General features: G+C 53.8%; 1 protein-coding gene across 8 annotated transcripts in view; it reads right to left on the reverse strand.

The window, feature by feature from the left end:
• The window catches only part of NFIC (nuclear factor I C), an 82190-nt gene that overhangs the window by 29170 nt on the left and 32417 nt on the right, over positions 1 to 20603 (reverse strand). For all 8 annotated transcript variants that reach the window (XM_060007413.1, XM_060007410.1, XM_060007409.1 and 5 more), the window contains exons 3-6: positions 10056 to 10127; positions 6285 to 6359; positions 5358 to 5481; positions 4599 to 4723 (exon numbers count right to left, since the gene is read on the reverse strand). In XM_060007413.1, the coding sequence (XP_059863396.1) occupies positions 4599 to 4723; positions 5358 to 5481; positions 6285 to 6359; positions 10056 to 10127 (396 nt within the window). The remainder of the gene's footprint in view (positions 1 to 4598; positions 4724 to 5357; positions 5482 to 6284; positions 6360 to 10055; positions 10128 to 20603) is intronic.

The following is a 20603-nucleotide window of genomic DNA, read 5'->3' on the forward strand; positions in this document are numbered from 1 at the left end:
GCACGCGTCTCTCCATTTAACAGGCGTGCCCTTGACCTCCCCGATCCGAGTGGCCATCTTTCTGATTACTTAACATACATATCTCCACGTAAGCGTCAGGCACCCCTACGTCCCCCGTCGAAGACACAAACCTTAACGGACGCACGTGCCTGTAGGTGCCCAGCCCCAAGTATCTTTCCACTTGCCTGTCACACGTGCCTGTCTGTTCCCCGTTCAAGCACATACGCTTCATCCAACAGGTGGGCCTGTACATCCCCCATCTGAGCACCCACCCGTCTGCTTGACAAACTAGCCTGTCCCCCTGCAATGCCAGCTCCCCTGGGGGGCCCACTGCAGGCAACCACTGGGTCTCCAGGGCCCGGAACACAGGGTGGGCAGAGAGTGTGCGAGTGTACAGGTGGGTGGACGGAGTGCAGTTCTGCTGGGATTGGCCACCACTCACTGGGCACTTAACACGTGGGATGGCCTCCCCCACTACCCCCAGCACTGCTGACACCGGTCATCCTCAGCGGGCCCATCCTGGGCGCTGTGGGGTGTGGAGCAGCATCCCTGGTCCCACCCACTGGATGCCAGGAGCCCCCCAGTCATGATGGCCGGAGACGTCCCGGACACCGCCCAGTGTCTTCTGGGGGCAGAACTGACCCTCTGGGAGGTCCTGGGGAGCCAAGAAGTGGTGGAGCTGGGATTCAAAGGCAACTCTAACTCCTCAGGCCGCGCTCTGCCAACCCCTCCTGCCCTTCAAGTTCAGAAAGAGATGGGGGGAGAGGAGAGAGGTTGGAGTTCCCTGCTTCACTCCATATAATAACTGCCTGTGGGAGGCCCATGTCCCCTGGGGGAGGGCCACAGAAGCAGCAAGAGCAAAGCACTCTGGGACCCCCTTTCTGCCCCGCTTGGCTGGGTAATCAGGGAAGGCCTTGGGAGGATGTGGCCAGGAGGATAAAGGGCACTCCTGGTGCTCCTGGCCCGGGCACGGAAGTGGCAAAGGGCTGGAAGCTGGTGTATGGGGTCTGAGAGATGTGGCTGCAGGGGTCTTGCCTGGGCGGGGCTGGCAAGATTTCCCCCAGGCCTCTGCCCCTCCAGGGCACCGGAGTGAGAAGGCTGGGGCTGGGGGGGGGGGGGGGGTTAGCTGGGCGCTGTCCGTGGTGGCCACAGCGGAGGAAGGGAGAGAGTACTCTAATCAGCTTAACCCCCTTAATGAACAGCTAATTGGGGACTGTCTAGACAGGAAGCCGGAGGAAACCAGGAAGAGGAGAAAAAGGAGGAGAAGGATGGGCAGGAAGGGGAAGAAGAGGGAGGGAGAAGAGAGGGAGGAAAAGATAGAATTCATATCTCCCTACGAGCCTGTGAGCACCCGGAAGGCAGGGGCAGGCACACACTAGAGGTTTGTACTGAGACTCCCACAGGAGGGAGTGAGTCTGCCATCACCTGAGGCAACCAATGGGAGCTATAGGAGGACTGACCCCCTCTGGCATTCCCTTCCAGCTCTGTGATTTCCCCATCACACACCAGAAGCTGGTACAGGCTTCCTCTTTGTCCTCCCCCATCATGGCCACTTTATTCTCAGTGTAGGAAGGTTGGATCAAGCCCCAGTGACTCTCTCTAGCATTTCCTTCCTTTTAAAATTTTGTTTTTCTTTTTTGAGCATCCTGAATTGAATGCTGGGTTCTTTATTTCCAGCCTTTCTCTTTTTCCAATTAAAGCTATAATTTTTCCTCTCAGGGCTGCTGTGGCTACATCAGCACAGGCTGTCTTTCAGCTCCAAGTAGTATTCATTTTATATGTAGACAACCTCTTCAATCACAGTGTTAGTGAGAGGTGCTTTTGAGTTCCCAATCAGTAAATGATAGGGCAGAAGTTAACTGTCTCCCAATATCTGCTTTATCCTTCTTCCTTAGTAACAGAACCCTTGATGTGAGATGGGCACATAATTGACCCAAATAAGATTACATTTCCCAGCATCCTTTGCAGCAGAGTATGGCCTTAGGACTAACTCAGGGGCCCAGAGATAAGCAGAAGGGGTAAGTGCATCTTCTGAAAATTATTCTTAAAGGGAGAGGACATGCCCAGACTTGACCCTTCTTTCCTGCTGGCTGGAAAGCAGACATGATGGCTGGAGCTCCAGCAGTTATCTTGGACCATGAGGTAGGAATGAAAACCACATTCAGTGGCACATAAGGCAGGAGACTGAGTCCCTCACATCACACTTGCCCAGGGTAGCTGATGGCTGGACATTTATTTGTGAGAGAAATGCACTTCCTTTTGTATTTTCTGTTATCTACAATCAGACTTAAAGCTTACTGAATACAGGTCTTTATAGAGACAAACTTTAGAAAGATAGGGAACCCACAGAGACAGAACCGTAGAGACACTCTGACCCATAAATTAAAGCCTAGGGCTTCCCTGGTGGCGCAGTGGTTGGGAGTCCGCCTGCCAATGCAGGAGACATGGGTTCGTGCCCCGGTCTGGGAGGATCCCACACGCCGCGGAGCGGCTGGGCCCGTGAGCCACGGCCGCTGAGCCTGCGCGTCTGCAGCCTGTGCTCCGCAACGGGAGAGGCCACGACAGTGAGAGGCCCGCGTACCGCAAAAAAAAAAAAAAAAAAAAAAAAAAAAAAAAAAAGTTAAAGCCTAATAAATAGAGAGGTCCTCCCAGCATTAAATACCTGGGAACCCACAATGAGGAAGAGGGAGGAGGCTTGGGACCTCAAATGTCACAACCAGCTGTGTTAGAGACCGATTCCAAGAGATGGGAATTTTATAAAGACATGAACACCAAAGAAACTCTCCTGTTTCCTGGTCACTTATGTGCCAGGTGGTTGCTTAAGTCACATTCTATCGTGTCCTCCTTCCAACTCTCCAAAAGAATGATGGTTTTCATCACTCCCACTTTGAAGATGAGGCAACCGAGGCTCAGAGATGTTAAGTCACCTGCCCAAGGTTACACAGCCCACACACCACACAGCCAAAGACAGAGCCGGGATTTGAACCCTGGTCTCTCTGATGCCTGAACCTGCCCTCTTTCTCTCTCTCTCTCTCTCTCTTTCTTTCTTTTATTGAAGAAGAGTTGATTTACAATAATTCAGGTATACAGCAAAATGTTTCAGTTCCATATATATAAGTATATATATATGTGTGTGTGTACATATATATATATATATATATATATATCAGATTCTTTTCTGTTATAGTGAACCTGCCCTCTTAATTGTAATGTTATGTTGCTTTTCAAGAATCCTATAGGTATGGCACTTTGTATAGACAGATCTTTATAAGAAATCAGACTCTAGAGGGAAGAGGGAAAGAGGAGGAGGGGGAGAGAAGAAAACAAATCCTAAGGTATACTGGGTACCTATTATATGCCAGGCCTGTTTTAGGGACATCAAATGCATTAATTCACTTAATCCCCACAATAAACCTATGGGGTGGGTACTGCAGGTATTAACACCCCCATTTTACAGATGAAGCAGCCGAGGCGCAGAGAGGTGGGGTCACCAGGAAGCTGCAAGGGCTGGGGGACTCGAGTGTCCACGTTCATAACCACTAGGCTATACGGTGGGGTGAACCCTTGTTAAGGGATAAGGGACCGGGTAGAGACATGCTTCTAAAGCTGGGGGGCACAGACCCCGCTGAGAATCTGAGGAATGCCAGGGGCATCCTCCCCACAGGCTCCTCTGCAAACCATTTCCTTTAAGTGCAACGCTGGCCCACTGAAGAGCAGAATCTTAAGGTGAAAGGGATTTTTTTTTTTTGGCCGCGCGGCGCGTCTTGCGTGATCTTAGTTCCCCTACCAGGGATTGAATCCGGGCCACAGCAGTGGTGAAAGCACCGAGTCCTAACCACTGGACCACCAGGGACTTCCCAGAAAGGGATTCTTTAGATGAGAACCTTGTGATGGAGATGGAAACTCCAAAGAAGGGAAATCTTTGGAGAATGCCCTTAGGGAGACGGTAAGTAAACAAAGAATCAGGAGGAGCCAGCACTCAACAGAAAAAAGCTTCTACGGAACTGCTGACCCTACAGAACAGGAGCCCCATGAAACAGACACTCTGGAGAGGACCCTATGAAGACAGAAGAGCAACAAGAAAATCTACCAGGAAAAGGATGCTATAAGAAAAGAGGCGGGGCTCCTATGGAACTGGACTCACAGAGAGCAAGATCCCATGGAGATGGGAATCTTGCAAAAAAAAAAAAAAAAAAAAAGGACTACAGGGAGGACCCCAGTGGAAAGGTAACCCACGTATCAGGACGCTGTAGTTGAGCGTCTACGGCAGACCCGAGGATGAAGCAATCGCTACTGAGTCAATTCTGTATAGCAGGAACCCCACAGAGATGGGCCGTTAACAGGCGGAGGGCAGGAAAGTCGGGCAAGGGATAATCTCCATCCTCCCCGGCCAGAGCGGAACCGAAGAGCTCCGGGAACGCGAACCCGGACTTTACTTCCAACCGCGCGCAGCCCGCGAGACTACAATTCCCAGGAGGCCCCGCGGCTCCAGGCCGACTCTCCGCCCCGGGGTGCCCGCGCAGTGCCTGCCGGAACACGTAGTCACTGTCGCGGTAACCCAGACCGGAAGGTCGGTCAGCCCCCGCCGCCAGCCCCACCTCCTTCCATGTCCTCCGTCCAGTTGCGGCTGCTACTCGTGGGAGAGCTGGGCGAGGTGTAGTAATCGCCGCCGGGGCTCGTGTCCACGTCTTCCTCCATCGAGCCCGATTTGTGCCGCTTGCTCCTAAGGGGCGAGGAAAGAAGCCAGCAGACCGGTTACCACGGAGACGGGCCCGGCGGGCTTTGCTACTTCCGGCTCTTAGGGGGCAGGGCGAGGAGGGTGCTATCGCGAGACGTCACGCGAGTCGCGGACTTTCGGCTGCTTCTCAGATGACATCCGCTTTAACCTGCCCATCACTTGGGTGGGACACCTGGGGCCAGGGGCAGGGAGGGACTCAGCAAAGGGCCAAGCTAGCAAGCTAGCAGAGTGGAGACTAAAGCCCTGAAAGCCTGGCTGATCGCTTGACCTACTGTAATCCTCAGAACAACCTGGTAGGATTATGGTTCCACTTAGCAGGTGAGGAAACCGAGGCAAACAGAATGTGACCGGCTCACGATCACACAGCATATCTCAGCAAGAACCGATGTCTGTGTTCTCATGGAGTCGCAGGGGCTAGGCCTGTAGGACTCGAGGCTGTGGGAGCCCAGCGTGGGATGTCAGGGCTGGGGAAAGAGTCACTTGGGGGCTGGGTTTTGAAAGATGAGTAAGAGTTTCCCAGGTAGAACGTGAAAACAGGGAGAGGAATGAACCAGCTGGGGCCAGATGGAGGTGGGGGGGGGGGCGTGAGGTGCCCAGAGGTGGGGCCCCGGGGACATACCCGCTGGAGGATGTGCTGGGTAGCGTTCTTCTCATGCCGGTGCTGGCTGGATTTAGGTCATATGCCAGGTGTCCCTGCAGCTCCCCCAGGGAGAAGTTGGGTCCTGTTCCAGTCACCACAGGTGCTGTGGAGGGCGACAGAGAGGAGGATGAGGGAGGAACAAGGTCCAGGGCTGCACTTTGCCCTGGAGGGGTGGGGAGAGCCATCTTGGGGCTGGCAGAACGAAAAGGAACCGCTTCCCAGATTGGCCTGATTCCTAATTTGGCTGAAACTGGCCTTATACGATGGGTTAGAAGAACAAGGCCGTTGAGAGAGGCCAAGGTCACACTGTGAGGCAGAAGCATAGACAAAGCTGGAGGCCAAGCTTCCCAGAACTCTCAGAGGCCAGGCTCTGCTGATCTGGATGGGGAGGGCAAGGGTTAAGGTTAAGGCAGGATAGTGCCCAGAGGTCCCTGGGGTAGGATTCAAATGGGGGTGTCTGGGGATGGGGGTAGGTCCCCAGCAGGTCCATAGGTAAGGCAAGAGGACAAGAGGTGAAATAGGTTGCGGGGGGGGGGGGGGCTCTGGGGTCTCCTGGGGGGGGGTGAGGGAGGTCCCAGGAATGGGGGATACTGGGGCAGAAGGTTCTTTAGCCCTTCCACCCAGCATCTGGAGTCTTCTCTGGGGAAGAGCATGTCACCCTGACCTTAGACTCTGGGAAAGGCCTGGATACCGCCCTTCCTAGAGACTTAGGCTTGGTGACAAGGGTGGCTGGAGAGGATGTGGGGGACGGGGGCAGGGTGATGGGCTACTTCCTCCTCCTTCCCCGAGTCCCTTTCCCTCTTAGAGCCCCCATCCCGAAGCCACTTCTCCTTTCCAACAGTCCTCCCCTGTGTGAGCCCACCCCCCCACCTCGGGTCCCAGCACAGGGTGGGCGGGGACACTTACTCCGGGACACTTGGATGAGCTCAGTGACGCTGAACACACCGGAGGTGACGAAGCTCTCCTGGAAGTCGGTGGTGTCTGGAAAAGAGAGGAAGGATGGGGGTCAGCAGGCGGCCAGCTGAGCTGGGTCTGTTCCCCGCCTTGACACCTCCAGGCTGCCCAGACTCCGGGGGCTGGACCCAGCCTGGCCAGTCACCCTGTCTACCCCCCTCCCCAACCACCACAGCCCTGCGGCAGGAGGATGGCCAGCTCAGCCCCTCCAAGCCTACGGGGACTCCTCTGCCCTAACACAGCTGGAGCGGATCTCCTTTCCTGAGTCTCTGCTCAGTCCTTCTCACGGCAGCCTCAGCCAGCCTCCCCTTCTCCAGCCTGGGCCTTCACACCGCCTCCCAGCCCTCCTCGGGAGCCCCCGTGCTATGGCAGGCTGCGCACACAAGTGGAGGCCAGACCTGGGTTCACATCTCAGCTGCCCAATCGGCGTGTGATCTTGGATAAGTCACTTTACCTCCCTGAGCTTTGATGCTCCCTGATCTCAAAAGTGGGGACCATACACCCTGTCATCTCGGGTGGTTGTGAGCTATGAATGCTACTACCTAGGAGGGACCAGGTTGCTTCCTTTGCCTCACTCATCACCCCATGCAATGCTGCAGTCTCTTAGCCTTCTGCTTCCAGGCTGTGAGCTCTGTGGTGTCCCCAGTGCCCGGACCAGAGCCTGGCAAACGGCAGGGGCTCAGAACCATGGGGTGAATGGAGGGTCCACAGGCAGCAGTTAAATCCCCAGTGTGCCCAGACCCATTCCCGCCTAATGTCAAAGGAAGAGGGACCCTCCTCTCTGGGCTGGGGTTGTTTAGACCCACTTCATGGATTTGGAAACTGAGGCTGGCCTCGAGAGGGCGGGAGCACTGGCCCACCCAAGACAGCTGGGAGCAGGCCTGTCACACCCGGAGACCCTCACAGGCAGGACCCATTACCAGGCACCTCCAGTGTCCGCCCCGAGCTGGGCACTGGGGACACAGTGGGGAACAAGACGTACAGGAGCAGCTGCCCTCTTGGACTCACAGCCCAGGGTGGGCGAAGGACGCCACATAAAAGCAGGAAGTCAAAAACACTTGGACATGAATGTTCACAGCAGCATGATTTACAGTAGCTGAAACTGGAGACAACCCAAATGTCCATCAACCATGATGGATACACAAAATGTGGTCCCTCCACACACGGGAACGTCACTCAGCCGTGAAAAGAGGTGAAGCCCTGACACTCGCTACAATGTGGATGGACCCTGAGAACACGAGGGAAGTGAGAGAAGCCAGACACAGAAGGACACACTGTGTGATTCCATTGATGGGAAACGTCCAGAACAGGCAAATCCACTGAGAGAGTGGGTTCCCGGTCACTCGGGGAGGGGGAGTGACTAATGGAGATGGGGTTGCTTTGTGGGTTGATGAGAATGTTCTGGAACTAGACAGAGGTGATGGGTGCACAGCTCTGTGAATGTACTTAATGTCACTGAACGGTACATTTTAATAGGGTTAAAATTCTACATTTTATGTGTGTTGTACCGCAATTTAAAAAGAAAGTTATTAAAGACGATTCAGTTAAATGTGAGATGTGTCAGGCAGTGGTGAGGCAGTCAAGGTCGGGAGAGCCTGCTGGGGAGGGGACCTATTTTACACGAAGGGCTCAGAGAAGGCTTCCCTGGGAGGGTGACATTCAACCAAGATCTCAAGGTAGGGGTGGATAAGGCGAACACGTGGGTGAAAATCTGGGTAGTGCCCAGACAGCACCTGGCACAGGGAAACTGCCTGGCGAGAACTGGCTGCCCCGACGAGGATGATATTAAACTTGACGTTTGCCACCTCCCTGTGGGTTACGATGTTCCTGGCAGCGGGAGTGGCTTGTGCAAAGGGCCTGGGGGTGGGATGCACTTGGCAAATCGGAGGCCAACAGGGCTGGAGTTGAAGGAGCCAGAGAGAGTGGTCAGAGTGGAGGTGGGACCCACAGAACGGCAGCTCTCGGCTTTGGGGGAGGGGGGTGGGAGCAGTTCTTGTCCAGGCCCCCAGGGGGCAGCAGTGGCCGCAGGGAGCTCACAGCGGTGCCCAGCTCCTCAGCTGTCTGCCACGCAAGCCCCCTGCTTATGAGCTTTGTGTCCACCATTCATTGAGCAATTACTACCTGCCCAGGCCCATGATGGGAGGCTCAGGACCACAACATCCCGAGGAGGACAGGGCGGTGGCTCCCAGTGTCCAGGGGGAAGTGGCCGTGGCCACTTCCTGCTGACCCAGCTGGCCGACTGCTGTCAGCACGCCCCTCCGCCCCACCCCCACCGGGGTTTCCTGTTTGTGCAGTGCTCGCCCAGCTCCATCTCCAGGGGACTCCCTGGCGGGCGGGGAGGAAGTGATTTCCTCTACCAGACGCTGGAGCTCCCCACGGGACCAGGCCAAGCGCCATGGCCCCCGCCGCCTGCCTTGAACATCTGGCTTGGAGGGAGGCGCCTGGGGATCACAGGAGGTCAAGGAGGACTCGGGTCACAGATGGCCAGTGAGGTGTGGCCTGGGGGCCTGTGAACCTCCTGGAACCATCCAGCCTCCCTGTGCATGCCTGTGACGGACCTTCCAACGGGGATGCCCTCACCCACTGGCTGTTTCTTCCTTTCTCCCTTTTCACCTCTCCTCCTTCCTTGCCCCTAATATACAATCCCTCTGGTTTCTCTTTTTCCCTCTGCTTCATCCTTCCTTCTCTCCTTTTTTGCTTTCTAGAAATGGTTTTTGAGCACCTAGTGTGTACCAGGTCCTGTTCTAGGTACTGAGGACACAGCAGTGATCAAAACAAACACCTCTGCCCTTGAGGAGGTGATGTTCCACTAGGTGAGAAGCAAACACATTTGCAATCACTAAGCAACTAAGCAAATACATACGCGATCACTAACTTCCTCGAAAGGAAATAAAACAGAGGGCTGAGATTGAGAGTGACTGAGGCTGCTTGAGCTGAGGGGCTCAGGGAAGATCTTTCTGAGAGGGAGGCATTTGAGCTGAGACCTGGGGGATCTGGAGCAAGAGAAAGTAGTTAGCTGTCCAGATCGCAGGCACAGCACGTGCAGAGGCTCTGGGGCAGGTGGTGCCTGGTGTGCTGGAGGAACAGCGAGGAGGCTTGTGTGTCTGGAACAGAGTGAGCGAGGCGGGGAGAGGGAGGAGGGGAGGAGGGGAAGGCAGGAGGACTTGGGCTTTTACCCCCGGGAGGTGGGACCCTGGAGGGCTGTGGGCAGAGGATGGGCGGGGCCTGACTCAGGTGCTCACGGGTACCCTCTGACCACTTCAGGAGGACAGACTGTGGGAGGGAGTAGTCAGGGAGCCAGAGTAGAAGCAGGGACTCTGAAGCTTCCAAATCCTCTCTGTCCTTCTGGCTCTGCTCCCACACCCGCAACACAGAACTGAGTTGTCCTACTCATCCACTCAATGTCCCATGAGACTGCAGGGCCCACCAGGGCCTCTCCCATGGGGGGAGCACCTCAGAGCCCAGACGCCGGAGCTCAGGGTCGGGGGTTCCAACCCCAGCTCCCTGGATGCCCCTGGGAAGGCCCATATTCGTCTCCAGACCTCAGTCCCTGCCTCTGCAAAATGGGACAACTGCAGCACCTACTCCACAGCATGGCTGGGAGGAGTGACTCAGGTGCTCACGCAGGACCACACAGAACCCACAGGGGGCGCTCCGGAAACGATTCCTAAAGAAAAGATGGGGATGGGCCCGTGCCCTCCACCCCGCCACCTCCAGACTCACCCAGTGTGATGGGCTTGCTGTCCTCCTGGTCGGAGCCCATCCCCGCCCGGGGACTGCCACTTTGCTCTGCATCTGCAAAGACAGGGAGGGGGAGTTGTGACATCGCAGGGACCCCCACTCAGGAGGGGAGGAGACATCAGCCCAGTGCTAGGCTGGGCCGGCGCCCGTGGTCTGGAGCATGGCACGGCCCCCTCCCTGGCTGCTGCCCCAGGGGGTCATGGACGTCGGAGGTCACTAAGCGCCAGCCTGCCTGTGTCCTGAACCATGGCGAGAACCCGAGTGGAGGGGCTGGCTCAGTCGTGGGGAAGTGCTCGCTGAGCCTCAGTTTCCTCATCTGTCAAGTGAGGATAACTCATTTAATCCTGCCTCTGCCATATGAGGTGGGAACTCTCACGCCCATTTCACAGACGGGAAAACAGAGGGCCAGAGAGGTGAGTCCCTGGTCCCTCGGGCCCCCTCCCCACCGCCTCTGCCTTCCGAGTCCTGGGGGCCCAGCCTGTGGTCTTGGGTTGCCACTCAGGATCCCCGGAGAGGGGGCCGAGGGGCATATTTCTGCAGCTGTGACATTTCCGGCCCCACCCGCCGGGCTTGGGGGCTCCCTCCCACCCCGGCGCCCGCCCCTCCATCTTATCTAAAAATAATCAGGCTCCTTGGCAGCCGGGTGAAGCAGACAGACGCTGAGCTCAGCGTTATTGGCTCCGGAGGCCTAGATGGAGGGCGAGTAGAGCCAGGCCCCTCTGCAGCCCTCACACCCTCCACCCCAGACTGCGGGGGAGAGGAAATGGACAAGCCCAGCCAGACAGGACCCCTAGCCCCCCTCCCCCATTTGTCTCTCAGGTCAAGGACAAAGGTGGCGGGAATCACCATCAAATGCCAGAGAAAGAGAAGCAGGCCCCTCCCACCTGCCACACTCCAAGGCCCAGAGCTAATTGCTGTGTGACCTTAGGCAAATCGCTTAACCTCCCTGCGCCTCAGAGTCTTCTCTCCAAATGTGCGAAAGCATCTCACAGGCCTGGCTGGGTTGCCAGGAGGTGGCAAGGAGCTGATACGTATGAAGCGCTTAGGGCATACTGAGCTCTAGATCCATGGTGACATCCACCCCGTTATTGTTATTACTGTTATTTTTAAGTCCCTAACATGACCACAGATGTTTTTTCTTGTTCTCATTTCATACTTTCCCTTAAATCATGAAGAGAGCCGCAAATCTGGCATTGTTAGTGTACCCATTTTGTAGGCAAGGAAAAGGGAGGGTTAGAATGACGAAAAAGTGCCCCGCCCCACACCCCTTGCTGTTGTTTTTTTACACAGTAGTGTATCATTTTATTTTATTTTTTGTCCGCACCGCTTGCGGGATCTTAGTTCCCTGACCAGGGATCGAACCCGTGTCCGCTGCGGTGGAAGGGCAGAGTCTTAACTCCTGGACCGCCGGGGAATTCCCCTGCCCCTTGTTGTTTTAATTCGGTAGCTAGTGCTTACATCCCGACATCCAGCAGGCGCTTGCGTGAGCTGCCTGGATTCTGCGATGAGACGCGCGTGTTCCCATCCCAGCTCTGGGAACCTCCAAGGACACGTGGTCCCGGGGGGCGGGGGTCACTTCCCCCTCTGGGGCCTCAGTGCACCCAGGGTTGCTTTGGGGATAATAATAACGATGACACTTCGCACAACAGTCACTGGGCCCTGGCCGTCTGCCTGGCATCGCGCTTTTGCCTTTGCACACGCTGTGCACTGAGCACCTACTTGCGGGCAAGACCCAGAGATGCTGTAAACAGCACAGGAGCGGCCCCACCTGCCTCAGTTTCCCCATCCACGATAGGAGCGGATGCAGGCAGCCCTCCTTGGCTGGGCTGAGCAGCCCCTGCGTGGCCGACTAGGCTGGGCAGGCTGGGCAGTGGTGAGAGGGCTGTGCCCAGCTCGGCCCCGTGCCCTGTGGCCACTCCCGGGCTCGGGCAGCCAGCGGCCCCTTGGAGCCGGCCCGTCCTGCTTGGATGGCCGCATGGCTGGGCACGGGTGGCCACTGGGTTGGGAAGGGCCCAGCCCGGGCAGCCAGCTGTCGGGCTCCAGGCCTTGGGCACAGACCCTCTTCCGGAACCAGCACCCACACGCACTCAGCGGGCAACAGTGCCCGGCTGGCACTCAGGGGCCTACCCGAGAAGGGGGATGTTTCTTGAGCGCCGCCTGTGTGCTTATGCTTTGGAACCAGGCAGCCCAGGCTGTGGGCCTCAGACGCCACCCCTCATCTCTCTGTGCCTCACTCCCCGCATCTGTGAAATGGGCACAATGACAGAATCTCCCTCAGAGGCTGTTCGGGAGGGAAAAGGTGATAATGAATGCAATCAAGGGCCTCAAACAGTGGCTGACATGTAGTAAGCACTTCACCAACTGGAAGGAGGGTTTTATTACTATTATTGCTATCTCCTTGCTGTTTCTGTCTTGGGTGCTATTACTTTGTACCTTGAAAGCCATGGCCCTAGGCTATGGCTGGCTCTAGTCTGGAGCCCTTATTCACTGCTCTTGACCTCAGCCCAGCCATATCACCTGTTTGAGACTCAGTTTCCTCATCTGTAAAATGGGACTATAATAAAACTCACTTCCCAGGGTCTGTTGGGTCTCCAAGTCAGTAAATAACAAGTGTAAGAGGGTTGGTGCCAAGTTGACATTCAATACATGGTAGGTTTGGGCAGCAATCGTAAATGAGAGTGTGTTTTTAATTTTGGTTTCTAATTGATCATTGCTAGCATTTACAAATGCGATTGGTTTGGGGGTGTTAATCTTGTATTCTGCAACCTTGCTGAACTCACATATTAGTTCTAAGAGTCTTTTTCTTTTTCTGGTAGATTCTTTGGGATTTTCTATGAAAACCATCATGTCGCTTGCAAATAGGGCAAGTTGTATTTCTTTCTTCCTAATCTGTATGCCTCTGATTTCTGTTTCTTGGTTTTTCGCACTGACTAGGACTTCCAGAACCCTGTCGACTGGAAGTGGTGAGAGCAGGTGTCCTCATCCTGCTTCTGATCTTAGGGGGAACCCATTCGGTCTCTCACCACTAAGAATAATGTTAGCTGTGGTTTCTGCAGATCCCTTTATTGGGCTGAAGAAGCTCTCTCTCTTTTTTCTCCTATACTCCTGGTAGTTCTTTTTAAATTTAAATAAGTGTAGTTTCTAAATAATATGATGCTGTAATTATAGGCCATCTCATTAAAAATTGTTTTAATTTGATTTTTAGATTGTGTTGAAATATACACAACATAGACTTTACCATTTAACCATTTCTAAGTGTACAGTTTAGTGGCGTTGAGTACATTCATAGTATCTTGTGACCATCCCCACCATCATCTCCAGAACTTTCTCATCTTCCCAAACTGAAACTCTGTCCCCATGAAACGCTGACTCCCCACCCCTCCCCCAGCCCCTGGCCCCCATCATCTACTTCCTATCTCTGTGGATGTGACTCCTCTGGGGACCCCCTGTGAGTGGAATCACACACTGTGTGTCCTTCTGTGTCTGGCTTCTCTCACTGAGCATCGTGTCCTCAAGGTTCATCCACGTTGTAGCAGGTGTCAGAATCTCCTTCCTTTTTATTGTGTCATCTTACTGGCCATGCCGCAGGCCATGTGGGATCTTAGTTCCCTGACCAGGGACTGAACCCCACCCCCTGCAGTGGGAGCACAGAGTCTTAATGCTGGACCGCCAGGGAAGTCCCTGCCATCTTATCTTTAATCATCTCTAAAACCGTGAACTATTTCTCACCCACCTGCTGACCACCTGCCTGTCATTTGGCTCCTGGAAACCCTGTCTTCTGGAGCTGTCCAGTACGGGAGCCCCGAGTCACATGCAACTTGAAATTTAAATTGGCTAAATTGAAATTAAAGTTTCAGGACTTCAGCCGCACCAGTCACCTTTCAATACTCGACAGGCACACGTGGCTGGTGGCGACCGAACTGGACGGCACCGAATACGCCCACCATCACCACACAAAGTTCTATCGGGCTGAGCTGCTCTGGATTTTTCCGTGAAAAATCAAGGGAAAAAAACCAAAGAAGACACCGATAATTCTTCCTCCTCCCATCTAGAGGCCCGGTCCTAAAATGGACCTTCCTTCGGTCTGAACAGATGGACCCAGAGTGTATAATGCTAAAGGCCAGCTAATGTCCAATGCCCCAAGATGCCCCAGGCCCCAGATGGGCAGCTTTCATTTGCTGAGTTTTTACTGTGTTAGGAGCTCCATAGCGCCATCTGATTAAATCTACCCAACGGATGAGGTTGGTAAACTGAGGACCGGCTCAGGGAGTCTATGTCCCAAAGCTGATGTCAATTCAAAGAAACCGTCCACCTAGCGCAGAGGTTCCTAACTGGGGTGATCCTGCACCCCAAGGCGATGTCTGGGGATATCTGTGTTTGTCACGACTGGGGGGCTCCTGGCCTTGAGGGGGCGGGGACAGGGAGGCTGGTCTGGGATAGCCCCACAGAGTCATCCGGCCCCCAGTGTCAGCAGTGCCGAGGCGGAGGGACTCTGTTCCAGATCCATCCGTTCTCAGTAGGGGCAAAAATTGGTTCTTGGGGCGATGGAGGGGGCTAAACATTTTTGCTCTTTTTATTTATAAAACATAGATAAATAGATATAGACACAGTATATAAATAGATATATAATATACCTGTGCTATTAAAATTTCATGAGGTGAAGTGATTAGGGAAAGAAACTGTCTAAAAGGGCTCCTTAGGGGGAGGCAATAATGAAAGAAAAGGGTCTTGTACAATTTTAAAGGGCTGTCAAAAGAAGAAGAAGCGTATGCAACAGAAACTGCAGGTGACCTACCAGGTCTAAGGCATTCACTTCCCTGAAAGTCTGCCAACCTCTGCTGTGTGTCCTTGTGCAAATACTTTTGACATCTCTGAGCCTCCATTTGCTCATCCATAAATTAGAGCTGAACTGCACTACCGTTCACTGCTCTCCTTTGATCACTTGGCAAACTGACTGCTGAGCACCTCCAGGGTGCCATGTGTCTAACACACGGCAGCAACCAAGATGGACACAACTCCCTGCCTTCGCGGCACTGACATCCTAATGGTGGAGTGACAGGCAATGAAGAAGTAAGCAAATAAGCCAGGAGTACAATTCCAGGCTGTGCCAGGTGCAAGGGAGGCCATCCAACCCAGAGATGTGACTGGCAGCCCCTGGTGAGTGAGCGGCTGTGACTGGAGCTCCTGGGAGGGTCGTCAAGGTCACACCGTGTGAACTGGTACATTCCAATAGTTAATACGTGGTGAGTCACTCCTTTGACTATGTTGAGCCGCAAGTTTCCCCTCCACTGACTCATCTAATCTTCGAAACTCCCGCAAGAGGGATATGCGATTATCATCCCCATTTTCCAGATGGGGAAACTGAGGCACAGAGAGAGGCAGGCGACATAGGCAAACTCAGGCAGCACCAGGTGGCACCGATGGGCCTGGGATCAACCCCCAGACACCCCAAGGCCTCACAGTCGGGTCCTGTGCTTTTGACTAGGAGGTGTCCAGTGGGCCCTTGGAGGGGGCTCAGTTGGTCCTGCCCCAACTCCAGGACTCCTTTCTTATCGGTGGTTTGGAGTGACCCACTGTGTTTGGACGCTGTTGTCTGACCAGTCAGATAAAGGCCCCAGCTGGGGGCAGATAAATTGTTTGCATATCTCTGTTCCACTTAGGCTGAAAAGCACCCCATGGAAGCAGAGCCCCCAGATCCTACTGTCCATGGGAGCAGAGGCCCCAGATCCTGACGCACAGGCCAGGGAAATTTCAGAGCACCTCCACCTCACTGAGGTGGCAGCTGAGGTGTAGAGTGAGAAGATATGGGATGATGATGACGATAATAATAATAACAATAACAACAATAATAATGGTAACTGCTAAGCACAGACGGCTTACAGAACGCCAGATGTCAGGCTACGTATTTAACAGTTTTGTCTAACATCCTCCAGCAATCCTTGATCGAGGCTGACAACCATGGGTTACCCAGAGAGGGTAAGTGAGTTACCCAGGGCCATACAGCAAGGAAAGCTGATGGGCCGACCAGGCTTTATCTGCTCCTCTCAAAAGTATATCCAAGAAAACCATAATTTGAAAAGATACATGCACCCCAGTGTTCACTGCAACACTATTCAGTAGCCAGGACATGGAAGCAACCTAAATGCCCATCAGTGGAGGAATGGATAAAGAAGATGTGGTACATATATACAATGGAATATCACTCAGCCGTAAAAAAAGAATGAAATGATGCCATTTGTAGCAACATGGATGGAGATTATCGTACTCAGTGAAGTGAGCCAAAGACAAACATCATACGCTATCACTCACATGTGGAATCTAATTTAAAAAATGATATCAATGAACTTATTTACAAAACAGAAACAGACTCAAAGATCTCAAGGACGAACTTATGGCTACCAAAGGGGAAATGTGGTGGGGAGGGATAAATCAGGAGGTTGGGAGTAACATACACATACTACTATGTATAAAATAGATAACCAACAAGGACCTACTGTATAGCACAGGAAACTGTACTCAATATTCTGTAATAACCTATATATGGGTAAAGAATGAATATATGTATATGTATAACTGAATCACTTTGCTGTACACCTGAAACTAATGCAACACTGTAAATCAACTATACTCCAATAAGATTTATTTTTAAAAAGGGGGGGGGAATATTCTTGAATGTCTTCTTGAATTTTATATCATGTCGATCACGGGCTTTAAAACGTTTGCCTGTTAATGAGTTCCTTCCTGACCTGGTCGCTGTCCCCCAGATCCCCCACGGCCCATCCCTGAATACGTGGCTTTCTGCAGCCCTGCTTAGATCAGGCGTTCGACTTGGTGCTTTGTGCTGCCCAGAATGCATTCCCGACCGCACGAGGAAAACACGAACAGGCCAGAGCAGGACCACGGAACCAAAATGCACGCTCTCCGCTGCCGGGCAGGGGATTTTCTATGGGTGTGCCTTGGGGGTGTCTGCCGACTCCACCCGAGCATGGGGTTCACGGTCAAAAAGCAGGAGCATCGCTGCGGGTTTCTCAGGGCAGCTGTTGGACTCTTCAAAGTCTTTCAGATGCATTGGGGTCATGAGGAAGAGGCTCCAGGTTCCAAACTCGTATGACCTTGGGGCATCTTTTAGAAGCTGGAGTCATACCCTGAAACCTGGGCTGAAGCCCCAGCCCTGGCACAACCCGGGGTGTGACCTGGGTCTAGTCGGGCCTCTCTCCCCTCTGAGTCTTTTATACATAGTTGTATGTGTATGTTAATCCCAACCTCCTGATTTATCCCTCCCCACCACATTTCCCCTTTGGTAGCCGTAAGTTCGTTCTTGAGATCTTTGAGTCTGTTTCTGTTTTGTAAATAAGTTCATTGATATCATGTTTAAAATTAGATTCCACATGTGAGTGATAGCGTGTGATACTAGTCTTTGTCTGGCTCCCTTCACTTAGTACGATAATCTCCATCCATGTTGCTACAAATGGCATCATTTCATTCTTTTTTTATGGCTGAGTGATATTCCATTGTATATATGTACCACATCTTCTTTATCCATTCCTCCATTGATGGGCATTTAGGTTGCTTCCATGTCTGTAAAGTGGACTTTCTCCATCGTTGCCTTACTTTATACGGGTGTGAGGTTGAAATCAGAGGAGCCCCGGGAGGGGAGGGGCCAATCACAAAGGGATAAATACTGTTTGGGTGACGGCATTTTTCCAAACTCAGAAGTTAAACGACCTTTGTCCCCCCTCTGCCCACAGCCCTCCAGGGCTCCCACTTCCCTGGGGGTAAAAGCCCAAGTCCTCCCCGTGGCCCACAGGGACCTACACGGCCTGCCCCGTCCCCTCCCTGCCCTCCCCTCCTCCCTCTCTCCCCCTCGCTCACTCCGCTCCAGCCACATGGGCCTCCTCGCTGTTCCTCCAAAACACCATGCCTGGTCCTGCCCCAGGACCTTTGCACATGTGGTTCCCTCTGCCCACAACACGGTTCCCTCTGTATCTATGTGCCTCACATTCTCCCCTCACGCCAGGACCTTCCTGAAAGGTCTTTTTTTCCGATACACACACAAGGCTCTCCAGCACGATGCATGAAGCAGAGCTAACCACACTCATGCTAGTATAAGTGAGACTAGCCCCGGACAGCGGCTGTGTTTCAAGTGACACCCTGGTTTGGCCTGGGACCAGTATTCTCGACTTCCCGGGTCCGCCGGGTGTTCACAGGCAGCCTGAACGTCACCACCGCCTGTGGCCTTTCCCTCAAACAAACACATGACCATACCGACAATAGAAATGTAAACTGGATCCCATTGACGGAGTGTACAAACTGTTCTTTCCTGTCCGTGGCCACGAGCCCAAATTTGGTCTGTCCCAGCCCATGACAAAGGCGCCGCCGTGGCCTCCGGTCCAGCCCTTCCCGGCCCAGAGCACCCGCCCCCTTTGCACCAGACAACTCCCTCCATCCTGGTTGCTGAGGCTCCCGCAGTTCCTAACTGGGAGATCCAGGCACCGCCCCGGCATTCATGTCCCAGATGTTTACCGACCACCTACCACTTGCCAGGCACTGGGGAAATGGCAGGGAGCCAAGGCGGGGGAGACAGACAGGAAACGAGCCGACAGAAGGAGCCCGAGATAATTTCGGTGGTTCTAAGTTCCACCGAGGCAATGAAACTGGGTGAGAGGACAGACAGTGGCTGGGGGTGGGGGAGGTGACTTTTGACGGAAAAGTCAGGAGAAACCTCTCTAAGGGCCTAGGGATGGGACGGAGCCAGCCACGGGGAGAGCTGAGGGCAGATGGCACAGCAAGTGCAAAGGCCCCGGGGCAGGAACAAACATGGGATGTTTGGGGAACAGAGAGAGCACGTGGCCCCAGCACGTACACACAGCAGGGAGACATGAGACCACTCGGGGCCCCGCGGGCCGCGTGGGAAGCTTGGGTTTTAGTCTCAAGGGCGATGATCTATGTTACATTTTAAAACGTCTCTGGTGATGAGGGTGTGGAGAAATTGGAACCTTCGTGCACGGCTGACGGGAATGTAAAATGGTGCAGCCATAGCGGAAAATGGCTTGGCGGTCCCTCCAAAGTTAAACATAGAATCACCAACGTGACCCACGCCTACGTATACGCCCAAAAGAATTGAAAACAGATACTTGCCCACCATGTTCACAGCAGCATGATTCATAGTAGCCATAAGGCGGAAACACCCCAAATATCCAACAACAGGTGACGGATACACAGAGTGTGGTCCATCCCTATAGTGGAATATTACTCAGCCTTAAAAAGGCAAGAAATTCTGACACTCGCTACAGCATTGATGAACCTTGAGGACATGATGCTCAGTGAGATAAACCAGACGCAGAAGGACAAATACTGACTGATTCCACTCACAGGAGGTCCCTAGAGGACTCAAATCCATAGAGACAGGAAGTAGATGGTGGGGGCCAGGGCCTGGGGAGTGTTTAATGGGGACAGAGTTTCAGTTTGGGACGATGAGAAAGTTCTAGGGATGGACGGTGGGGATGGTTGCATGACAGTGTGAATGTGCTTAAAGCCACCGAGCTGTGCGCTTACAAGTGGTTAAGATGGTGGATTTTATATTATATATATTTTACTATAATAAAGTGTGCACGCGTGCACGCGCGCACACACACACACACGCACACACACACATATTAAAAAAGTCTGGCTGCTGAGTGAATTCTGGACTCTCAGAGGCTGGAAGTCCACAGGGAGGGGTGGGCAAACATCCCGGTGGGCATAACAGCCTGGCCCAGGGTGATGGCCTGGGGTGTACGGAGGGGTCATATTTAATTTATCTTTGGGATTTACAAAGGACAGGACTTGCTGATACCATCATCGCACTTGTTTAAACCTGGCGGGATACGGGAGAGCCTAGGGTTCCCACTGGGGCCCAGCGGTGCGTCCGCTGGGCCCGCCTCGGCTGCCACAGTGAGCTCGCCCGCAGGATTTCTCTTCCAACCTCAGCGGGCTTCCAAATGTAGCTGGCTCTGCCTTGCTGCCACGTCCGCCTCCCAACGCCAGCCAGCTAGAGAGAGACCCAAAGTCAGGCCCTGGAATTCCCAGCTCCCCAGTGTCACCAGCCATTTTTAAACATCGCCAGCTGAGGTTCAACTTTCTCTGTCCTGGAAGGCCATACCGTACACGCGACCCTGGCCTTCATCCTTCTCGCTCTTGCCATGAACCTTCCCTGCCCCTCTCGCTCTCAGGCAAACTCCAACCATCTCTCCAAGCCCGGTTCTAACGTCTCCTTCTCTGGAACACCCTCCCCTGGCCCCTTGTGCAAACCTTGTCCTAGCTCTCATCACACTGGACTGAGTCTGGGTCTTTAAACGTATGAAAGTCGCAAGTCCTCCCCAAGGCCCTGCACGACCTGCCCCGTCCCCTCCCTGCCCTCCCCTCCTCCCTCTCTCCCACTGACTCACTCTGTTCCAGCCACACGGGCCTCCTCACTGTTCCTCCAACATGCCAGGCAGAGTCCTGCCCCAGGGCCTTTGCACATGCTGTTCCCTGCCTGGAATGCCTTTC

This window comes from Delphinus delphis, chromosome 3, assembly GCF_949987515.2.
Source record: "Delphinus delphis chromosome 3, mDelDel1.2, whole genome shotgun sequence".
NCBI classification, from domain to species: Eukaryota; Metazoa; Chordata; class Mammalia; order Artiodactyla; family Delphinidae; genus Delphinus; species Delphinus delphis.